This window comes from Urocitellus parryii, chromosome 9 (genome assembly GCF_045843805.1).
Source record: "Urocitellus parryii isolate mUroPar1 chromosome 9, mUroPar1.hap1, whole genome shotgun sequence".
Classification (NCBI taxonomy): Eukaryota; Metazoa; Chordata; class Mammalia; order Rodentia; family Sciuridae; genus Urocitellus; species Urocitellus parryii.
Window position 1 is genome coordinate 16,287,400 of NC_135539.1, and position 21,274 is coordinate 16,308,673.

At 40.2% G+C, this 21,274-nt stretch overlaps 1 protein-coding gene and 1 long non-coding RNA gene across 5 annotated transcripts in view; one reads left to right on the top strand and one right to left on the bottom strand.

Annotated features, from left to right (window-relative positions):
• LOC113185124 (uncharacterized) overlaps window positions 1-21,274 on the top strand; it is a 27,292-nt gene continuing 6,018 nt past the window's right edge. Inside the window, exons 1-2 of the long non-coding RNA XR_003301093.2 lie at window positions 1-74; window positions 18,330-18,399. This is a non-coding gene — a long non-coding RNA (uncharacterized LOC113185124). The remainder of the gene's footprint in view (window positions 75-18,329; window positions 18,400-21,274) is intronic.
• Window positions 5,931-21,274, bottom strand: part of Palb2 (partner and localizer of BRCA2) — a 27,260-nt gene continuing 11,916 nt past the window's right edge. For 3 of the 4 annotated variants that reach the window (XM_026392126.2, XM_077802451.1, XM_026392127.2), the window contains 6 exons: window positions 19,507-19,592; window positions 18,453-18,614; window positions 16,456-16,572; window positions 12,465-12,552; window positions 9,934-10,082; window positions 5,931-6,518 (listed from right to left, as the gene is read on the bottom strand). In XM_026392126.2, the coding sequence (XP_026247911.2) occupies window positions 6,308-6,518; window positions 9,934-10,082; window positions 12,465-12,552; window positions 16,456-16,572; window positions 18,453-18,614; window positions 19,507-19,592 (813 nt within the window). In that variant the 3' untranslated portion in view covers window positions 5,931-6,307. Of the gene's footprint in view, window positions 6,519-9,933; window positions 10,083-12,464; window positions 12,553-16,455; window positions 16,573-18,452; window positions 18,615-19,494; window positions 19,593-21,274 lie in introns of those variants that run through there. The other variant, XM_077802449.1, reaches the window with a different exon arrangement.

Sequence of the window (21,274 nt, forward strand, 5' to 3'; positions counted from 1 at the left end):
CGGCCGTCCAAGTACTTAGTGCTAATGGCACATCTGCGGTCTTCCCTTGAATGCTAGTCCTTCATGCAAGAAAGGTATTTGGTTTTATTTCTTCTCTGAAAATTCTGAAATACATTTATTTAAAAGTTGTGATGTCACAGTTCGTCCATAGGAATTTAAATTTAATAGTTTGCAACAGTTCAAAAAGTGAGAATCAATTTCAATACATAACTAAGACTAATAAATGTAAGGTATAGGCTACAACAATATACATGTCTTAAAAAGTGCCAGGCAACATATAAGTAATATTGTTAACAAAAGTGGGTAAATTAGCCGGGCTTGGGGCCATAGGCCTGTAATCTCAGCAACTCAGGAGGCCAAGGCCAAATTCAAAGCCAGCCTCAGCAACTTAGTGAGGCCCCATCTCTAAATAAAATATAAAAAGGGATGGGATGTGGCTCAGTGGTTAAGTGCCCCTAGGTTCAATCCCCAGCTTAAAAAAAAAAAGAAAGAAAGAAAGAAAGGTAAATTAATCTTAGCTATTCAGGAGAGTAAATTAGAAGGATGGTAAGTTCTAGGTCAACCTTAGCAACTTAGTGAGACCTGTCTCAAAATAAGATAAAAAGGGCTGGGGATGTAGCTCAATGGGACAGTACCTGTTTAGCATGCATAGCAGACACTTGAGTTCAACCCTCAAAACTGGAAGAAAAAAAATAAAAAGAAAAACCCAAAAGAGGTAAGTGGATTTGGGAAGTTTATGCTAATTTGAACATATTTCTCAGCTAGGAGCCTAAGGAAATTGATTTAAATTGAAGCACACTGCCATGGTGAACAATCTAAAAATTCCTTTAGTTTCATTTTTCCAAGTAAAATGAAATATATCATCTTTGAAATAAAATGCATTGTATGAGCCCATTATGATAAAATTATTCCTATTTATTCATTCACTAAAACGTTGAGTCTCTATAATGAGCTTATTACTGAGGCCATAGCAATGAGCAATCCAGAGAGACGGTCTATTCTCACAGAGTTTTACATTCTGGTATAAAAATAAAGACAATAAACAAAAATATGTGAAAACAATGCAGTAGTATTCATAATAGCCAAGATAGGGAGTCAGTGTTGGTGTCCAGCAACAGATAGGTAAAGAAAATGTGGCATCAGGGTAAGAAGGACAGAGAGATGTTGGATAATAGGTACCAAATACAGTTAAATAAGTTCTAATTATATTTTTACTTTGTGAACCATCTTTCTTAGTCTCCCAGCACCACCATGCCCAGTTTACTGCTCTGCATATTAAGCGATTGGTTTTTGGTTGTTGTTTGTTTTTTGGTACCAGGGATTGAACCCAGGGGCGCTTAACCACTGAGCCACATCCCCAGCCCTTTTTATTTGTTATTGTGAGACAGCGTCTTGATCAGTTGCTTAGGGTCTCACTAGTTGCTGAGGCTGACCTTGAATTTGGGATCCTGCTTCTGCCTATTAAGTTGCTGGGATTACAGGCATGGGCCACCTCAACAGGCTTTCTTAAGCAATTGGAAGAGCACTTGTATTACGAATTGGGAGTAACTGCCCAGGCTCCATTTTAAGTGGCAGTACTCCATTCCTGCTGAAAACTGGCTCCAAAAAAACTCTTGCCTGGAGTTCTATGATCAAGGCCCTGATCTCTTCACAGAACCTATCCAGTATTTCTGTTATGTATCTCAGAAGTGGTTTCAGACACTCGTCGTCGTCTAGTATGTGAATGAAATCTGTTGTGCTGTAATAAGAATGTGGGGTCACCTATAATCCCAGCAACCTGCCATCCTCAGGTTTAGTTCCTAAGCAACTTAGCGAGACCCTGTCTTCAAATAAAAAATAAGAAGGGCTAGGGGTATGGCTCAGTCACAAAGTGCTCCTGGGTTCAATTCCCAGGACCAAAAGAAAAAGAAGAAAAGAATTTGCTGTGTACTCCCCCTGCCCTTGAGAACGTGCAGTCTTCCCATGCTCCGATTTGTGAGAACTTGATGTTACGTCCCATGGTATCAGAGCCCACGTGGAAGTTAGGTCAACTCCTGGACTTCAAAGTACACCTGAACCCAGGAGTTCTGGCAGACACTGTGAAAACCCAGGCTGGGTGGCAGGCGGAACTTTCAGCCCCTTCTCCCAATGTCAAGAGCTCAGGCTGGGACAGAACCTGGGGCCTGAAGCCAACCCCTGCCCAGTCCTCTGGCCTCTGCTTTGCTCAGGCCAGTTTCTCCTGAGAACAGCTTGCTTGTATAAAGGTGCACCTTGAACTTCAGTCAGACTTGACTTTCCCCACAGGCCTGCTTCCACCCTGGCTGAGCAATTAGACTCTAATTATTTTGGAACACACACGATTAATAAATCTCACCTACTAAAGTATATTTCCTGTGAGATTTGTTCTCATTTTTCTCTCTTTTGAAACATATGAACCTAAGAAAAAAATTCTCTTTGTATGGCAGTAGATCCCCGTGACTCATAAAATCATATTTTAATCATCTCCTTATTTTAAGCCTATGTTACATTTAATACTATGGTCAAACATAACAAATCACCTCTTATTTAAATCATATAATTGGGGAGAGTTCCTTTACCCTCCAGCAAATTCATGAAGAGAAAATGTCTACATGGTCTGTAAAGTAAAATGTCCGACCTTAAGATTCTCCTTCGTGTTTGGAGAAGCTTTAACAAAGAACATCGATGCCTTTCGGTAGCACTTCCATCACAACATGGATGGGCATAGTGGCACATGCCCATAACCCCAGAGAATCAGGAGGCCGATGCAGGAAGTTTGAGGCCAGTATGGGCAATTTAGTGAGATCCTATCCTAAAATTTAAAAAATAAATAAATAAAAAGGGCTGGGGATGTTGCTTAGTGGTAGGTGCTCCTGGGTTCAATCCCTAACACTCCCTCACCCCCCAAAAAAGAAAGGCTAGATGAATGGATGGACAAGCATAAATGCCATCACCCGTCATTCCTCCCTTTTTCTAGCCCATCTGTACTTCTGTCTCAACCCCTCTGTTGTCCCTGAGACCCTGCAACACCAGTCCTCTCTTCCTCTTTAAACTTTCTTTTATCTAGATCTTTCCCCTGAGCCCCTGAACATGCTGAAGTTTCTCCCAGTCTAAAAACAAAGCCAGGGACCAGCATGGTGGCACATTCCTATAATCCCAGTGGCTTGGGAGGCTGAGGCAGGAGGATCATAAGTTCAAAGCTAGCCTCAGCCATTTAGCAAGACCCTAGGCAACTCAGTAAGACCCTGTCTCTAAATAAAATAGAAAAAAGAGCTGGGGATGTGGCTCGGTGATTAAGTGCCCCTGGGTTCCATCCCCAGCACCAATAAATAAATAAACAAACAAATAAAAACACAGCCTCCTTCACTGATCCTTTACATACCTCTAGTATCCCCACCTCCTTTTATAGTTGAGCTTCTTTTTAAAAAAAAAAATATTTATTTTTTTAGTTGTAGTTGGACACAATAGCTTTATTCTATTTATTTTTTTAATGTGGTACTGAGGATCGAACCATTGAGCCCCACCTCCAGCCTCCAATTCACTCTTTTTTAAAAAAATATTTTTTCAGACATTGATGGGCCTTTATTTAGTTCATTTATCTATATGTGGTGCTAAGAATAGAACCCAGTGCCTCTCACGTGCTAGGCAAGTGCTCTACCACTGAGCCACAACCGCAGCTTCTCCAGTTCACTCTTTAATTCACTCAACTGGCTCCTACCTCTGACCTGAATGTTCTGTGAAGCTCACTACTACATCTGAGATGGCCAACACCAACTGATAAGAGTCTCTTTGGCAATTCATTTCCTGCCTAGTTTTTATGGCTGTACTTCCTCTGCTCATTTAAAGGCTGGTTCTGAAAGTCTGTCCTTGACCTACTCTTGACTTTGACTCACTCCAGAGACTTTAACTCCCGCCTGCATCCAGCCAGGCCTCTCCTCTGAGATTCACAGTCCTACATCCAGGTGTCTGGTCAACATTCCTAGTGGATGATCTGTAAGCATCTGAATTAATTCTCACCGTCCCTTTTGTCTTTTTTTGTACCAGGGATTGAACTCAGGGGCATTCGACCCCTGAGCCCCATCCCCAGCCCTATTTTGTATTTTATTTAGAGACAGGGTCTCACCGAGTTGCTTAGTGCCTCCCCATTGTGGAGGCTGGCTTTGAACTCCTGCCTCAGCCTCCCGAGCCACTGGGATGACATGCGTGTACCACCTGTGTCTCTATTTCATTGTCACCCACTAAACCAGAATTTTAAGACTCCTTCATTTCTCACATAATCAGGCACTCACTTAGTCTGGCCCATTTCTTTTCCCTCCTAAATCTTCCATTCCTTCTGTTTCATTTCCACTGTCTCTACCATAGGTCAGTCCCTACTAGTGTTCCCCTGCCTCTGCTCTTGGCCTCCAAAAAAGTCCATTAGCCACTCTGTAGCTAGAGTAGGATATCATCTCCTCACTGCTCAGACCCTGGAGTGCAGAACAAAGGGCTGGTTTGTTCACAGTCCTCACAAGGCTGCTGGCTACCTCTATGGCTTCCTAACTCCATTCTTCACAATGTCATTCTCCAGCAATCCTGATCCCTCCATCCTGTCCTTCTGCCCGAGACACCCTTTGTTTCTGCTGTGCCTGATTATCCCACAAGACTTGGCTAAGATGTCACCCTACTTAGTTTCTTGGTTGTGCCTTTGAGCTTCCATAGTACCTGAAATGTAACAGTACTTGTTACTTTGTCACAGTCCCCAATGCTATAGGGAACAGACCTTACAACACTCATTTTTATACCTGTAGTGTCAAGTGTGTACTGTTCGTTCAGTAGTTACTGGACTGGAATCACTGCTTAGCTCTACTGTTTTATTTTTTGCAAAACTGGGGACTCAACCTAGGGGTGCTGGAGTACTGAACTACAGCCCCAGCCTTTTATTTTTGAGACAGGGTCTCACTAAATAGCTGAAGCTGGCCTCAAAACTTGGCAATCCTCTTGCCTCATCTTCCCAAATTGCTGGAATTATAGGCATGCCACCTTGTCCAGTTCCACTCATTTTTTCTTAACTCTTTTTTTGTAGTGTACAGGATTGAACTCGGGGCCTCCTGCATGCCAGGCAAGTGCTCTACCACTGAGCCACATCCCCAGGCCAGTTTCAGTAACTCTTAATTCAAGATAAAATGTTTCTCAGGGGTTCTTGAGTAAATTAAATACTTTTGAAAAACCATTATCTATGATCTGCTAGTGAATGAACTAGAGTTCAGATATGCACAGGAAAGTTGTGTTTTATATAAATGGATCAAAGGATATAAATGCAGTAAGAAAAATCACTACAGTGAATATTAAAAATGTCTTTTAAAAAATGTACTCAAAAGAATACCATGTAAATAACTAAAGTAGCTTGAGATAAAATTTCCAATGATACCAACATATTAGCGCCTTAAAAATTTCTGTTAGACCACTTAGGCAAAGGTGAAGGCAATGAACTTAGGAAAGTTATGTCATTGGCTCAAAAATGACTCTAGAGATAATGCAGGCACTGGGACTAGGGAACCAGGGATCGGGCTCAGTGGTAGAGTACTTGCCTAGCATGCCTGATGCCCTGGGTTAGATCCCCAGTACTCAAAAAAAAAAAAAAAAAAAAAAAAAAGTGAGAATCAAAAAACAGTATTTCCAAATTAATAGATTTGTATCACTTTTAGTATATATGTGAAAGTAAAGTAATACAAATAGCATAAAAAGTATACTGCATATTAGTATATTCAGTTAAGTGAAATTTAACTCCTTATGCAAACATTATTGGCTAAATATTCTAGCTGTATAGTAACTAGTTCTTGTTTTTGAAAATGAGCTAAATAGGTAAAAAAGAATATGCCAAGCAGAATTTATCAAAATAAATATTTATTGACATTTGAATTTTTATATACACTTATTAAAAGCAAATGTGCAAATATTGGGAATACAAAAACTGACCCAAAGCCCTTTCCCCTCAAAGTAAGTATAAACAAATATTCAAGATCAGTAGTGCCACCACCAGCAGAATAAAAATAAGTCTCTCTGGATGGACACAAGTAATTATTATTATTTTTTTAAATTTATTTATTTATTTTTTAGTTTTCGGTGGACACAACATCTTTGTTTGTACATGGTGCTGAGGATCGAACCCGGGCCGCACGCATGGCAGGCAAGCATGCTACCGCTTGAGCCACATCCCCAGCCCACAAGTAATTATTTTAAATGTCATTCAGATATTCCTTTACAGTTGTACTCCAAAGGGGAAAAAAAAAGAGGCCACACATATCCAGAAAACTGTTATTTCCCTCTTAACTTATATGTAGCGATATATAAATATATTTCCATCTTTTTGTCCAGCCAGTAAGTGAGAATCTGTACCAGACCATTTAACAAAAGACCAATTTTGGTCAGAGATGGGTGGAAGGACAGCAGTACAATGACCCAGAAGTAAGTCCCAAATGGCAATTGTCCCAGAAGTCAAGACTGCTGCTGCAAAATGATCTTTCACGTCCCCTTCTAGGAACCTGGTACCAAGCAGAGAAGAGACAATTCAGATTACATGTCAAAAAAGCTTTTTTGTTTTTTAAAGTATAAAAAATTTTTAAAAAGCCCCAAACCAAGTTCCCTCAAGCCCTAGAGCACCAACCAGAACAATCTCCCTGTGGCTGTGGGTGCCCAACCCGAGAGGACCAGGGGCTCGTGTGTGGCACTGCAGTCCCTGCCTGTCCTCAGGTTGCACACCGGCCCCTGGAGGCCTTCCTCCCTCTCTTCACACTAGCCAAAACCAGTCCTTTGCAGTGGCTTTGCTCTTACTATTTCCTCGCCTGGGAGGCTCAATCCCCAGATCTCAGCAAGGCTGGATTCCTGTCATCATCAGGCATGCCACTGCCGTAAAAAGGCCATACCCAATGAACCATCTGAAAGAGCACACATTTGTACCTGTCCCTTCTGTTACATTCTCTGGTTTTATCTTCGTAGCACTTTGCACTGGGTGACATTATCCTACTGCCATACTTGGTGGGGTGTCTCCCCTACCAAACCATAAGCACCATGAAGCAGAAATCTGGTTGCCTTTTACCAGTCAGCTACCTGGGTTTGGATTCCAAGTTCTAGAATGTAAGAGTTATGTGATTCTGGGCATAAACTAATTCCATCAGCAAAATAAGGATAATAAGGGCACCTGTTTCATAAGACTGTTGTGAAGTTGAATTAAACAGTTCATATAAAAAGCTTATGGGCTGGGGTTGTGGCTCAGCGATGGAGCGCTCGCTTAGCACATGCGAGGCCCTGGGTTCGATCCTCAGTACCACATGAAAATAAATAAATAAAGATATTATGTCTAACCAAAAAAATAAATATTAAAAAAAAGCTTATAAGAGGACCTGGGGATCTAGCTCAGTTGGTTGAGTGCTTGCCTCACATGCACAAGGCCCTGGGTTCAATTCCCAGCTCCACCAAAAATAAAAACACTTATTAGTACAATCCATGCCACACAGGAAATGCTCAGTAAAAAATCAGCTTTCAGCTGGGCACAGTGGCATATGCCTATAATCCCAGTGGCTCTCAGGAGGACTGCGAGTTCAAAGCCAGCTTCAGCAATGGCGAGGAGTTTAGCAACTCAGTGAGACCCTGCCTCTAAAATCAATAAATAAAAAGCTTTTATCTATTATTATCATTCAGTGTCATATCATCAGCACTTTGCAGAGCCGGTGCCTATGCAGCCTCAAGGAATATTCTCTGAATGAACAGAATGATATTTTTATCCCCTTACTGCTACCCAGCTCTGAATACCTAACCCTTTACTCTTCGGAAGGTCCTCGAGCCGGCACTGCCAATTAGATGCTCCTCCATCTTTTTGCTCCCAAACAATGTGAGCCCCGTGTGCGGCATATGGTGCACCTAACAGCAGTCTCTAGTATTTATTTCTAACTTCCACGAGATTGGAAATAAAGGTGCTTTGTTATGGTCTCCTCCAAAATTTATCTGTTGAAATTTAATCATGATACTCGGAGGTGAGGATTTTAGGAGGTGATTAGGCCATCAGGGCAGAGATCACGCGAACAGGACGGTGCTCTTATAAAAGAGGTCTCAGAAAAGTTGGCTCATCCCTTCTATCAGATGAAGACACAGTGAAGAAGTGCCATTTATGAATAAGGAAATGGACCCTCACAGATGGAATCTGCCAGTGCCTTGATCGTGGAATTCCCAGCCTCCGGAATGATAAGGAATGAGCTTCTGTTATTTGTAAGCTACCTAGTTTATGGTATTTTGTTATAGCAGCCCAAACAGATACTTCCCACAGGATTGGCATTAAATAGGCTTTCAAAGTTTGCTGAATAAATGGGTTTAAAAATTAACAGGAGCTGGGTGCAGTGATGCACGCCTGTAATGCCAGTTACTCAGGAGGCTAAGGCAGGAGGACTGCAAGTTTGAGGTCATCCTTAGCAACTCAGTGAGACCTTGTTTCAAAATAAAAAATAAAATAACAAAAAAAGCTGGGGATGTGGCTTAGTAGTCAAGTGTCCCTGGGTTCAATCCCTGGTAATCTCCTCTGCCCCCCCAAAAAAGTGACAAAGGAAATGCTTGACCAAGTAGTTATCTTCATCTTCAGTTTCTAGGGCAATTACCACAGTTCTCTCTTCACACCCAAAACAGCAAGTTCTATGTGTAAACACAAATTGAAGATAATATTTATGATTTTTGCAGGTGGGATACTAGGGATTGAACTCGGAGTGCTCTACCATAGACCTACATTCCCCAACTTCTTTTTATTTATTTTGTGATAGGGTCTTGCTAAGTTGCCAAGACTGGCCTCCAATTTGCAATCCTCCTGCCCCAGTCTTCTGAGTTGCTGGGATTACAACTGTGAGCCACTGCACCTGGCTCAGTTATGATATTCTTGTTAAAAAACATTTGCAGAAGTGCCACAGCTGGCCAAGTGTACATGGACAGAGACTATCTTTTGGATCAAGCAGGTTTAGCACAAGGTCCAAAGAAACAGGCATTAAAACCATCCAGGTTCCTCATCCTTACAAGTTATTAAAGCTAGACTCTACTCTGTATTGACTATATTTTTCCAATCCTTGCTGCTAATTTCACACATCAATAAAGGTAGTCTCTAAGACTTACATGTTCAGATGTTGCTTTGTTGACCTAACAATATCCACTACTTCTAAAGTTTATCAACTCAGAACCCCCCGGGGTGCCAATAACTGTGTCATTAGTGTCAGTCAGTACCCACGAGTAGAAATGTTTATCAATAAGTAACAACTGCCTGCTTAGTGGAGGCTCAGTCAGATTTCAAAGTGAAGATGTCTTCCTAAAGTGTATTTAAAAGTTCCTTAATTCAGGTCTTAAGGAAAGAACATGCACTGTGAGGATTCCACAGAGAATGTGCGATACTCTGTGTATTTAAAACATTTTCCTAAAAAATAAAAATAAACATTTTCCTTACAGAAAAAAAAAGGGCTTGAATACACATGTATTTTTTTGAGGGGTTGGGTTACCAGGGATTGAACTCAGGGGCACTCAAACACTGAGCCACATCCCCAGCCCTATTCTGTATTTTATTTAGAGACAGGGTCTCACTGAGTTGCTCAGTGCCTCACTTTTGCTGAGGCTGGCTTTGAACTCATGATCCTCCTGCCTCAGCCTCCCAAGCCACTGGGATTACAGATGTGTGCCACTGCACCCAGATTGAATACACATTAAAGAAAAAAAAAAAAAGGCAATCTAAGCTCATACCGATGGGGATCAATGGATATAAGGGAATCTGGGAGTTTGATTCAAATCAACTAACTTCATCCTACTTCTTAACCTTACTATTATAGTATTTCATGTTTTCCATTCATTAAAGTGACACAAAGGTATCTCGTTTTTGTATCTGCAGAGTGCCTTCCAAACTGTCACAACCATAGATCAGCAGTCACATGCACTTGCCTTCCAGCCTGCCCCTGTGGGAGACAGTACAGCATCACGCCCACATTCAGGGTCGTCTTAGGGTTAATCACAATCAGCTGAAACACGGGGCTGCCCAACGCCTCCCTCTCTTTGGCACAAGAATGACTCAGAACAACAAACAGGAGCCCCTAATTTAAGGAAAAAGAAATCAATAACCAAATACACCATTAAGAGCATGTTTGGCAGAGATAAAAACCAAAGAATAATAGGAACGATCAACAGGCTCCACAGTACCCAGGACTGAACTACTGGCTTCAGTTTTTCTTCAGACAGAAATGCTGACATTACCACCAAGGCTGGACTCCCAGCTTCTTGAGCACAGGGCTCCCAATAAGTGCTTCGGCCAGTCTTGCCAAGCAGGAATCTAACTGACCTATCGACTCCTCCATGACTACAACATCTCATGCAAATTTCCATTTGCGGAAATGTTGTACAGGGAAGGAGGACACAGACACACATACAGGGAGTCCTCGAATTACAAATACTCATCTGCAAGTTGTTTTTTGGAAATTCAGAACACATTTTTCCATAAAAACAACTTAAAAAATATTTTAAATTGTAGGTGGACACAATACCTTTATTTTGCTTATTTAGTTTTATGTGGTGCTGCGGATTGAACTCAGGGCCTCACACATGCTAGGCAAATGCTCTACCATTGAGCTACAACCCCAGCCCCTAAAAACCACCTTTTAAGGGGAGACTAGAGTCTTAGCCCAGACCATAATAGCCTATTTAAAACTCAGACACTATTACTCTCTACTAAGGTAACAAAAAAAAAAAAACTACAAAAGATAAAACAAACAAAAACAACAACAAAAGATACTGTCACGTATGGCTGTTTCTGTGGGAAAATCTGATCCAGTTTTAAAATTACAACTTCTAATAATAATATCAGTGTGTGTATACATACATACATACAAATATGTATGTACACGTACAGACATATATACATTGAAATTTCTCTTTGGGACTAAGACAGGGAAAATTAAACTGTAAGGTCATTTTACGATTAGCATTCATTTTCTACTTTCTGCATTTTTGAATGAATTTTTAAATAAAAATGAATTACCTTTGTATTTAGAAAACTTGAGAATCTTAAAATGTTAAAGGCAACATACTTAACAGAGTTAACACACGATGGCCCACAGGCCAATTCTGACCCAACCCTTATTTTTCCTGAGGTAAGAATATTTTTCAGTTTGAAATGGTTAATTATATGAAATTCGGATTTCCTTGCTCACAGTTTTATTAGAATACAGACACATCCATTCATATATGTCTAAGGCTGATTTCATGCCATAATAGCAGAGTAGAGAATTACAACAGAGACACTATTTTCAGGGAGGGTGAAAATATTTGCTATGTGGTCCTGGATGGAAAAGTATGCCAAGCCATCAGTGCTCTCTGGGGATGCAGGTAAGTGGTAGAGCACTTGCCGAGCACATGTAAGGCTCTGGGTTCATTTCCAGCCTACTAAACAAACAAATAAATAAAAAGTGAACTACTATTTTTGAAGGTTGGCTTTATGGGGAACTGTTAGTGTCTAACATCTGTTGCTGGGTTTTTTTGGTAGTAACAGAGATTGAACCCAGGGGGCACTCTACCACTGAGCTCCATCCCAGTCCTTTTTATTTTTTATTTTTAGATAGGGTCTCCCTAAGTGGTCCAGATGGCCTCATATTTGCAACCCCCTGCCTCAATTTCCTGAATAGCTGGGAATGTAGAGGTGTGCCACCTTGTAAGGCCTACCTAATATATTTATGTTAAATGTTTTAATATCAAGAAAGTATTAATGCTGTAACACAAAAGATATAAATTTATTTAAATGCACAATAGATAAATTCTAGAGACAAATCCAACCTTCTTGCTTCAAGGATGAAAAATATTAGGCTCAAGATTATGTGACAGATTTTCTAAGATCACACATCTTTCATGTTTACAGCATCTGGGTGCTAATGCTCTCAGAGTCACCACTGATACCCAGCAAGTCAGTGTCTACACGAGCACTGAGCCTCTGCTTGGGCTTTTAACAGTAGATGCTCATGTGGGTTAGTCCTCACTTGGGGACAACTAACTTCAACCTGTTTGGATGTCAAAACTAGACTGTAAGTTAAGTCTATTAACAATGGTAAGTAACTACGTTTGTTTCTATATGAGAACACTTAAGCCCAAGAGAAAAACATGTCTAAGACAATTTAATCATCCTCTCTAAAGGTACTCATTCATATCTCACATCATTTATGGCAATGTAGTCTGGAGTCATATCTCATAATAGGCATATTTTTTAGTCAACAAATTCATAACTGGGAATAAACATTTGCCTATAAGTCATAAAGCCAGGAAATTCAATAAGTAACTACATTGAATCAACACTTATCTTCATTCATAAATGTCATGAAAAAACAAACATTGATATCCAGTTTTGGAAAAACTGTCAACAGGGAGGGTCTGCTGGTGAGACCAACAACAGCATGTAAGTCAACACCAAGCAGTCCCAGAGCAGCACTTACCATTTCAGAATAGGCTTTGTGACAGACGGAAGCTTGAAAAGAATCGTCAATGTGCATCTTTTTCAGGAGTTGACCAGTTTTTAAATTCCTTAAGACACCAGAAATAAATAAGCTGATCACATTCTTCTGGCAAACTGGTTTTCACATAATATTATTTATCACAGCATAAATAAAAGGTGACCAAGGGAAAAACTAAGGGACATAGTACTTCATTTTTGTTTATTCACAGATTTAGCTCAAAGTAGAACTATAGGTTAACTTTGCCAATAGTTTGATAGTTTAGCCTTAGTTAAATAGACCTATTTATCTGCTCCACCACTAGAGATAACTCTCCAAATTCCATGAGAACAGTTTTCCATTATCTCATTTTACTTGGTATTGAACAGGCACATGGGACAGTACTATGATTATGATTTTGCTATGCCTAAATTTTCCATGGGGGACAATGGCCAGGAAACCAAACTTTTTTTTTTTTTTTTTTTAAAGAGAAAGTGAGAGAGGAGAGAGAGAGAGAGAGAGAGAGAGAGAGAGGATTTTTTATTTATTTATTTTTTTAGTTTTTGGCGCACACGACATCTTTGTTGGTATGTGGTGCTGAGGATCGAACCCGGGCCGCACGCATGCCAGGCGAGCGCGCTACCACTTGAGCCACATCCCCAGCCCAGGAAACCAAACTTGATTGGGTGAGACTATACCAAAAACAGATCTAGAGTCTACATCCATTATACGTTTACACTACAGCTAGACCAAGTTAATGGAAAGAGAAGGAAAGACTGAGAGTAAAAAATGGAAGAAGAAAGTAGAAAAGAGGGTGAATACAAGGAAGAAGAACAAATGGAACATTTGTGGGAACCACATCCTGGCTTTGTTGAGGAGTTGTGACTCTGAGCCACAAGATGAAGTCCAAGTTCCTTCACGGCATTTATAACCCTCATGAATCCAGTGCTACAATACTACATTATTCGCCTCTCCCTTGCCTGAAATTTTACCAAGCTTACGACATTGTGCATATCCATGGCTCTAGATCTTTGGTCAAGTTATCTTTCCTCTAAAGGCCAGTTCCCGTCCATTTCCCATGGCAGAGATGATGTCCCAGCTCCTCCAAGATGCAGGAACTCAATTTAGACCCTCTCTCCTCTTATGAGTTCACAGTCTTCTCCTCTCGTCTAATTCTAGTACTGTCCATATGCCTCATTTTGTATTTAATATATGCTATGATAGGATTTAACATGTTCATTCAACAAATACAGAACTTTCTTTGGTGAGAAACTGTGTTTAAAAACCTGAAGAAAGAAAATTAAAATTTCATGGGCACATGCAAGGTTTTCCTATTAGGAAAACCAGAATACATTCATCCCCTACAGAAGTTGGCATATGCTCTATATTCAGTAATTGCTTTTTCCCCAGATCCCAAAGCATGTTGCCCAAACCTCTATCACTTTGAATGTGTGTGAAGTATAAAAGAATTTCACTGGAATTATACACTGTGAATTGTAAAGGAGTCTTATTTACCTACTAGATTTTAGAAGCCTTGGGACCAGGATTCAGATGCTTCATTTCTACATCTCTCAAAGAGAATGGGACACCAGTAGAGATTCAGTTATCTTTTGATTGTATGAAAAATGTTGCTCAGCAAATATAGCTTAATCAAGATAAAATATTTAAAATTCCAGCAAGTTACCAAATATGGCCACTCAAATCCCAAGTGTAACATGAATCACTATAGATATCTAACAGATCAGAAGTTAAATAAGAAAGGTGATGCTGGGTGTGGTGGCACATGCCTGTTATCCTAGCACTCCGGAGGTTGAGGCAGGAGGACTGGGGGTTCAAGGTTAGCCTGGGCAACTGAGTGGGACCCTGTCTCAAAATAAAACATAAATCAGGACTGAAGATGTAGCTTAGTGGTAAAGTACCCCGGGTTCAATCTCTAATGCCAAAACCCCCTCAAACAAACAAACAAACAAACAAACAAACAAACAGATAGACATTACATAGAGCCCAAAAAGTCAAATGATAGTTTCTTTAGATAATATGGTTGATGTCATTTGAGTACTAGTCTAGGCAAGGAACTAGGGAAAGCACTAAGAACAGATGCAAGACATAGCACTTATCTTCAATTGCCAGAAAAAAGAAAAAATATATAATGTAGTAACTAGTAAGTAAAAAACAAGGGCCATATAAATTTAAAGAGGGAAACATCGATGAAGCTGAGATGACAGGAAACTCAAGGCAGCTGTGGGGTGAAGATGTTCCTTAACAGGATATCCTGCAAGGGAAGCCTAGTAAAGAGATCCCTCTCCACTCCCAACCTTTGTGATCTATTACAACCCAAACGCCAAAGGTCTACTACTAGAAAAAGGGCAGGAAAAAAAGAAGCTAAGGAGTACAGAGTACTAGAGAAGACAGTTTTGTAGTACAGCAACAGGAAGCGGAAGGTGAAGAGAAGTCAACATGGCGGGAGTGTAGCTCAGTGGTAGAGTATTTGCCTAGCATGCACAAGCCCCTGGGTTCAATCCCAAGTACCCCGGAAAAAAAGAAAGAAAATGATTTGGTTGTTGAATATTGACTGATGGCAAGGAGACCAATTATTATATTATATTTAAGTCCTGAGTCAAATAATTAAGGTCTGGACTATAGAAACAGGAGAAAGAATAGAAAGACAACTTATAGAAAGAACATTGTCTTCAAATAAGGCTGTACACAAACCCTGGGAAATGCACCCAGAGTGGATACTGCTGTTCTAGGTGGCAGGGCCTCTGGAAATGGTGTCTCCTGGATGACTAGAATAATGAAGACAAATTTCAGAGGCTCTCTAGTGGAGAGAAGACAAAGTTTCTCTCAGTGGCCATGTTTTCTAGTTTATTTCCAGAGGGCTGGGGTCATATGATACATAATAGATAGGGTGGTGGTGACACTAATAATTTCCTCTTACTAAGACCCATTTTAGTCCCAAGGAAACAGTTAACAGACAAGGCTATTGAGCGGGAGAAAAAAAAAGTCAATATATTTTCCTAACAAATTAAACTTATAAGTGCCTATAGCTGGATATGGCTCTCTCCTGTACTCAGACAAAAAGTGGTTGGGTGGTTAGGGACTCTTCCCTATACTAAATTTGTTAATTTGGTTCCTATATGTTATCAAATATGTTATATGTGTTTTGTACATCTAGTAATTTTGGATTACATCTTGATACAATATGTTGCAAAAACTCTGGATTCTGTTAGGTTCCTCTGAAAACACTGATTATGTTGTTTGCTTGTTCTAATAAACAACTAACCTGGCTGAATTTCAAATGCTGAAATTCCAGTTCAGTTCTTTTGGCCTTACTTGGGATGCTCACAGTCCACCCAGGTAACGCAGTTTACAGGATCAGTCAGGTGGTTAGGTAATAATTATATTCAGAATTTTGGTTTCCTCTTTGGTCTCCTTTTTAGGACTTTTCTCCCTCACTTTCTAGCTGCTGTGGCCACCTGAATTCTGTCTTTTGGTTCTTTAAGTTGGCAGGACAAAATGTTTGCTATTAGGCTTTTTGTCACCCAGAAATCAGGACTGGGGACTGCCCCTGGCTCAAAGCTTTAAGAATAAAAAACTTGTTCTGTGCCATTTACTGCTTCTAGGTGAGAAATCCATTATCTTTCTTTTTTTTTCTTGCTCTCTGGTGTCTTCAGATGGTTGTTTTTATATTTTTTTCGAGAGTTTGTAGTTATTTGAGGTAGGAAAATTCATTTGACAGAAATTACTCAATTATTAAACAGAAGCAAAAACAACTGTACATTTTTACAACAAAATTCCATTTATTTTAAACTAGTCTACTCTAAATGAATGCAACTCTCTTGGTAAGACAAGCATATAACATCTGACAGTTAAAAAAACCCACTAACAACAACCATGTTTACACAGTCTCTTGTCTAACCATCACTGTCCTGTACAGTCAGAGGCATACCCCAACTGAATGATGAGAAAACTAGGACCTCAAGGGAAGGCTTACCAGATAACAATGTTGTTCATGATAGTAGTACCAAGCAGAGCTTCCTGCATCCCTTGGACCTCACCAAAAGTAAGTATAGTCTCTTCAGGGGGCATCAAAAACTGTTTTTCTTTGCTTCTGAATTTAAAAAGTATTAAAAATTAGTATGGTACACTAAAGCAGTTTTTTTAAAATTTTGTACCAGGGATTGAACTCAGGGGCATTCAACCACTGAGCCACATCCCAGCCCTCTTTTGTATTTTTTTAATTTAGAGACAGGGTCTCACTGAGTTGCTTAGCACCTCACTTTTGCTGTGGCTAACTTTGAACTCCCGATCCTCCTGTCTCAGCCTCCCAAGCCGCTGGGATTACAGGCGTGCCACCATGCCTGGCAACAAAGCAATTTCTAAGAAGTCCTTCACACATTATTGAATTAACACAATAAAATTTAAGCTAACACTGAAAAAAAAAAATTAAGCAGATAACTGTATATTCTAAACTTCCTACAATGAATTCACATTTCTTCCCTATTAGCTACTTGGGATGTTGCAAGTATCTCAATATCATCATATCCAATATTAAGCTCAAACTTTCTCTTTAAATCTCATTTTTTTTCACATTTTTATCTCAACAACTATACAACCATCTACCCAGATGACCATCTCTGAAACCTGCACATTATTCTTGTCTCCTTCCTCTCAATCTAGTCACTCACCATGTCTTAGTAACTTTATTGTCTCATTTCTCACAAATTTGTCTGCTTCTTCCCATCTCTACTAAGACTTTTGTAACTTAAGCAAACACTTATTTCTGTTTTGTTTTATTTTGCAGTCCTGGGGATTGAACCCAGGAGTGCTCTACTATTGAGCTACATCACCAGATTGTTTTATTCTTTTGTTTGAGACAGAGTCGCACTACATTGCTGAGGTTGGCCTTGAACTTACAATCTTCCTGACTGGGCCTCCTAAGTCACTGGGATTATAGGCATAGGAAACTGAGCCTGCTAATTATTTGTCTCTTGCCTAGAATAATGCCACAGGTCATGAATAAATAAGACAAATAAGGTCCTTGCCATTTGTTATTAGGAAACATGAATAATAATAGTGTAACCAGCTGCAGGTACAGCTCAGTGGTAGAATATACATGTTAAGCATGCACAAGGCCCAGGGGTCAATCCCCAGCACAAAAATAAAATCAAAGAAAAAAAAAAAAAAAAAGAAAGAAAGAAAAGAAAAAGTGTAATAAGGATATGGCAAAGAAGATATCTGAGTTCAGTTTTCTACAGGTTGAATTTGAGGTGTCCTCAAGATGTTTAAAAAACAGGCACAAAGGCCTAGAGCTGGAGAAAGAGCACAGAACTGAAAATGGATGTTTCCAAGTAGTCAAGTCAGCATCTGGAAGGTCACTGGAGCACTGGACACCAAATGTGTGGAATGAGGACTGGGTCCAGGACTTTGAGGTGGTACTTTGGACATGAAACCCAGGGCCTCACACATGCTAGGCAGGCACCTACCACTGAGCTACATCCCCAGCCTGGCTTTGAGGTTCTTCTTCTTCTTGTTCTTTTTTTGGTACCAGGGATGTTCAGCCACTGAGCCACATCCCCAGCCCTTTTCATATTATATTTAGAGACAGGATCTCGTCGAGTTGCTTAGGGCCTTGCTAAATTGCTGAGGCTGGCTCTGAACTCTCAATTCTCCTGCCTCAGCCTCCCGAGCTGCTGGGATTACAGGCATGCACCACTGAGCCTGGCTGAGGTATATCTAATATGTAAGGGGAATGCAGAGATTTCAAAGAAGTCTGAAGAAAAATCAAACTCAATTCACTTATGTTCCCCACTCTGCTGACTTCTTTCCTGTCATGTCTGACCTCTGCTTTTTCTGACTTGCTTCTAGGTGGTAACCTGGCACTGAGACATTCAATACAGAAAAACAGGATCCTAATCATCTCCTTTCTCTGAAACCTGTGAGAAAATGTTTCTCCATCTAATAGTCACAATCAACCAATGCTTTGCTTACCTTCCGTCCTCTGCAAAAGTCATGATTTCCACTTGCTGATCACAAAGGGTCCCACTGCTACTAACGAGCCTCTTCCTTGTCAGGCCAAGCACAGCTTTTATGTTTCCAGATTTCAGTAGTACTTGTTTTTCACTTTCATCCTCAGAGGAACAAAGTAATGCCCTGAGGAAAAATGGGGAGAACCCAGGAGTAAGCCCTCTTTTTTTGGTACTGGGGATTAAACCCAGGGGTGCACCACTGAGCCACATCCCCAATCCTTTTTATTTATTTATTTTTAATTCTTTTTTTAGTTGTAGATGGACACAATATCTTTATTTTATTTTTATGTGGTGCTGAGGATCAAACCCAGTGCCTTCTACATGTGAGTAAGCACACTACCACTGAGCTATAACCCAGTCCCCTTTTCATCTTTTGAGACAGGGTCTTGCTAAATTGTTGAAGCTGGCTTTGAAGTTGCAATTCACCTGCCTCAGCCTCTGGAGCCGCTGGGATTTCAGGCATGCACCACCATATCCAAAAGAATATATACAACATTTGTCTGTATATATTTTAATATTTAATATTAAAGGGCTAAGTGCAAATTTCAAATGGAAATTTCAATCAAGGATGCCATTTGTTGATTTTTTAAAAAACTTTTTTTAGTTGTAGATGGACACAATATCTTTATTTTTATTTGTTTATTTTTATGTGGTGCTGTGGACCGAACCCAGGGCCTCATGCATGTGAGGCAAGTACTCTACCACTGAGCTACAACCCTAGCCCGATTTTTCTTTTTTTTTTAAACAAATCTCTCTTTAAATCTAAATCCAAATTCTTTTTTGAGACTGAAGCCTAGAGCTGGCTATATACCTGTAATTGTAGCCACTCAGGAGATTGAGGCAGGAGGATCCCAGGGTAAGGCCAGCCTGGGTTATATAGTGAGATCCCCATCTCAAAAAACAAGACCAACCAACCAACCAAAACCCTAAGCCTAGGTGATAACCTCCACTCAAAACAAGATGACAGAGACAAAGATAAAGGGAAAAAAAGAAAAAGAAATCACCTTGGGAATTACCTGATTTCTCTGATCTCCAAACTTCCCAAAGCCACACATACAAGATTACAAACATCGGGCACTGGAACTATTTGTAATACAGGTACCTAAATAAAACAAAGCACCCTCAAATTATATTTGGTTGTTTAACTTTAAATGTTCCAAAATTTATCACATTCTTTTATATTCTCACTATACCAGGACTGTTTCCGACATGTGAACAAATGTGAATAGGTGCAGAAAATATCTTCTTTTTGCAAGTTGTAAACCTATGTATATATACTATTTGCATAAGTTTAGTTGGCATTTCCTTCAGCAGAAAAAAAAAAAAAATTCCTTTTTTTTTTGAGATAGGTTTTGATGTGTTGCTCAGCCTGGCCTTGATCCTTTGAGCTCAAGTGATCCTCCTGTCGCAGCCTCTCCAATAGTTGGGACTGCAGGCGCACACCAGTGTGCCCACTGAGTTAACATTTATTTAGTGCAATTTATACTTATGATAATGGGAATAATTAAGTAAATTCTAACAAGTGAATAAAGAGAACATTATGCTGCATTTAAAACTATATATTTATCTTAGTTGTTCAAGAAACTGAGGCAGGAGGACCATTTGAGCCCAAGAGTTCAGGGCTAGCCTGGGTAACATAGTGAGACCATCTATTAAAAAAAGAAAATTATGTTTAGGGGCTGGGAGTATAATTCAGTGGTAGAGCATGTGCTTAGCATACAAAAGGCCCTAGGTTCAAGCCCCAGCACCAAAGTAAATAAAAAAACTAAATTAAAATGTTTACTCACTGAACAAATATTTATTGAGCATCTCTACTGAGCACAGTGCTAGAAGCTGTGAGAACAGTGGAAAACAAGAATGAAGTATAAACCAGTATGAAGAACACGTTAGCCACAAGGAAAAATGCTTATTTACATGGTAAAGGAGAAAAGACAGATTAAAAAATTTAAAGCATACTAGGATTACAACCATGAAGCTCTGAATGATAAAGAAAGCAGAAATGATGTTTTGGTGAAGGGCAGGGAACACGGGTTTAAGGCAGTTTAAAAGTCAGAATGGACATGAAATTCAAGCTCCACAAACAGGTCTTGTGTAAAAATTCTTTTTTAGATAAACAGGTAATAAAGCACATCTTGATGGCAGAGTCTAGATGGTGGGTACATGGTGTTCAGTGTACCATGTTTCTGTATTGTTAGGAGCCACAGCAAAAATATTGATACAGGCACCTTTGGATTTTATGACTGCCAGCCAGCAATTCACATTCATATGGTAATTGGACTCATGCTGTCTAGCTGGGCCCATTTTCAGGACTCAGGTTACTCATGTCACTCTTGTAATGGGAGAGTTCCCATTGGTTGGGAAAGGATGGTAGGAGGGTGTTCCGGGGGAAGGGGAAACCCCCCGGCTCAGGTAGAACACACACGTGGCGGACCCACCTGTTAGGGGACGCACACGGCCTCTCTCTAAATAAAACTTTGTCTCAGTTTGACTGGCTTGTGTTTTTGTGCCCAACCGGGTTGCAAGATTGCAAGCCCGCGTGCACTGACAGCTCAGCAGGGAATCGCTCAGCAGGGGTGCCGCAGGCAGTGCTCGGCAGCAGGAACGGGACTCAGCCGGCCCTGGGCCGGGCAGTTTGCGGCACTGTATGTTTGAAAAAAAAATTTTTTTTGGTACCTGGGATTGAAATGAGGGGCACTCAACCACTGAGTCATATCACAGCCCTATTTTGAATTTTATTTAGAGACAGGGTCCCACTGAGTTGCTTAGCGCCTCACTTTTGCTAAG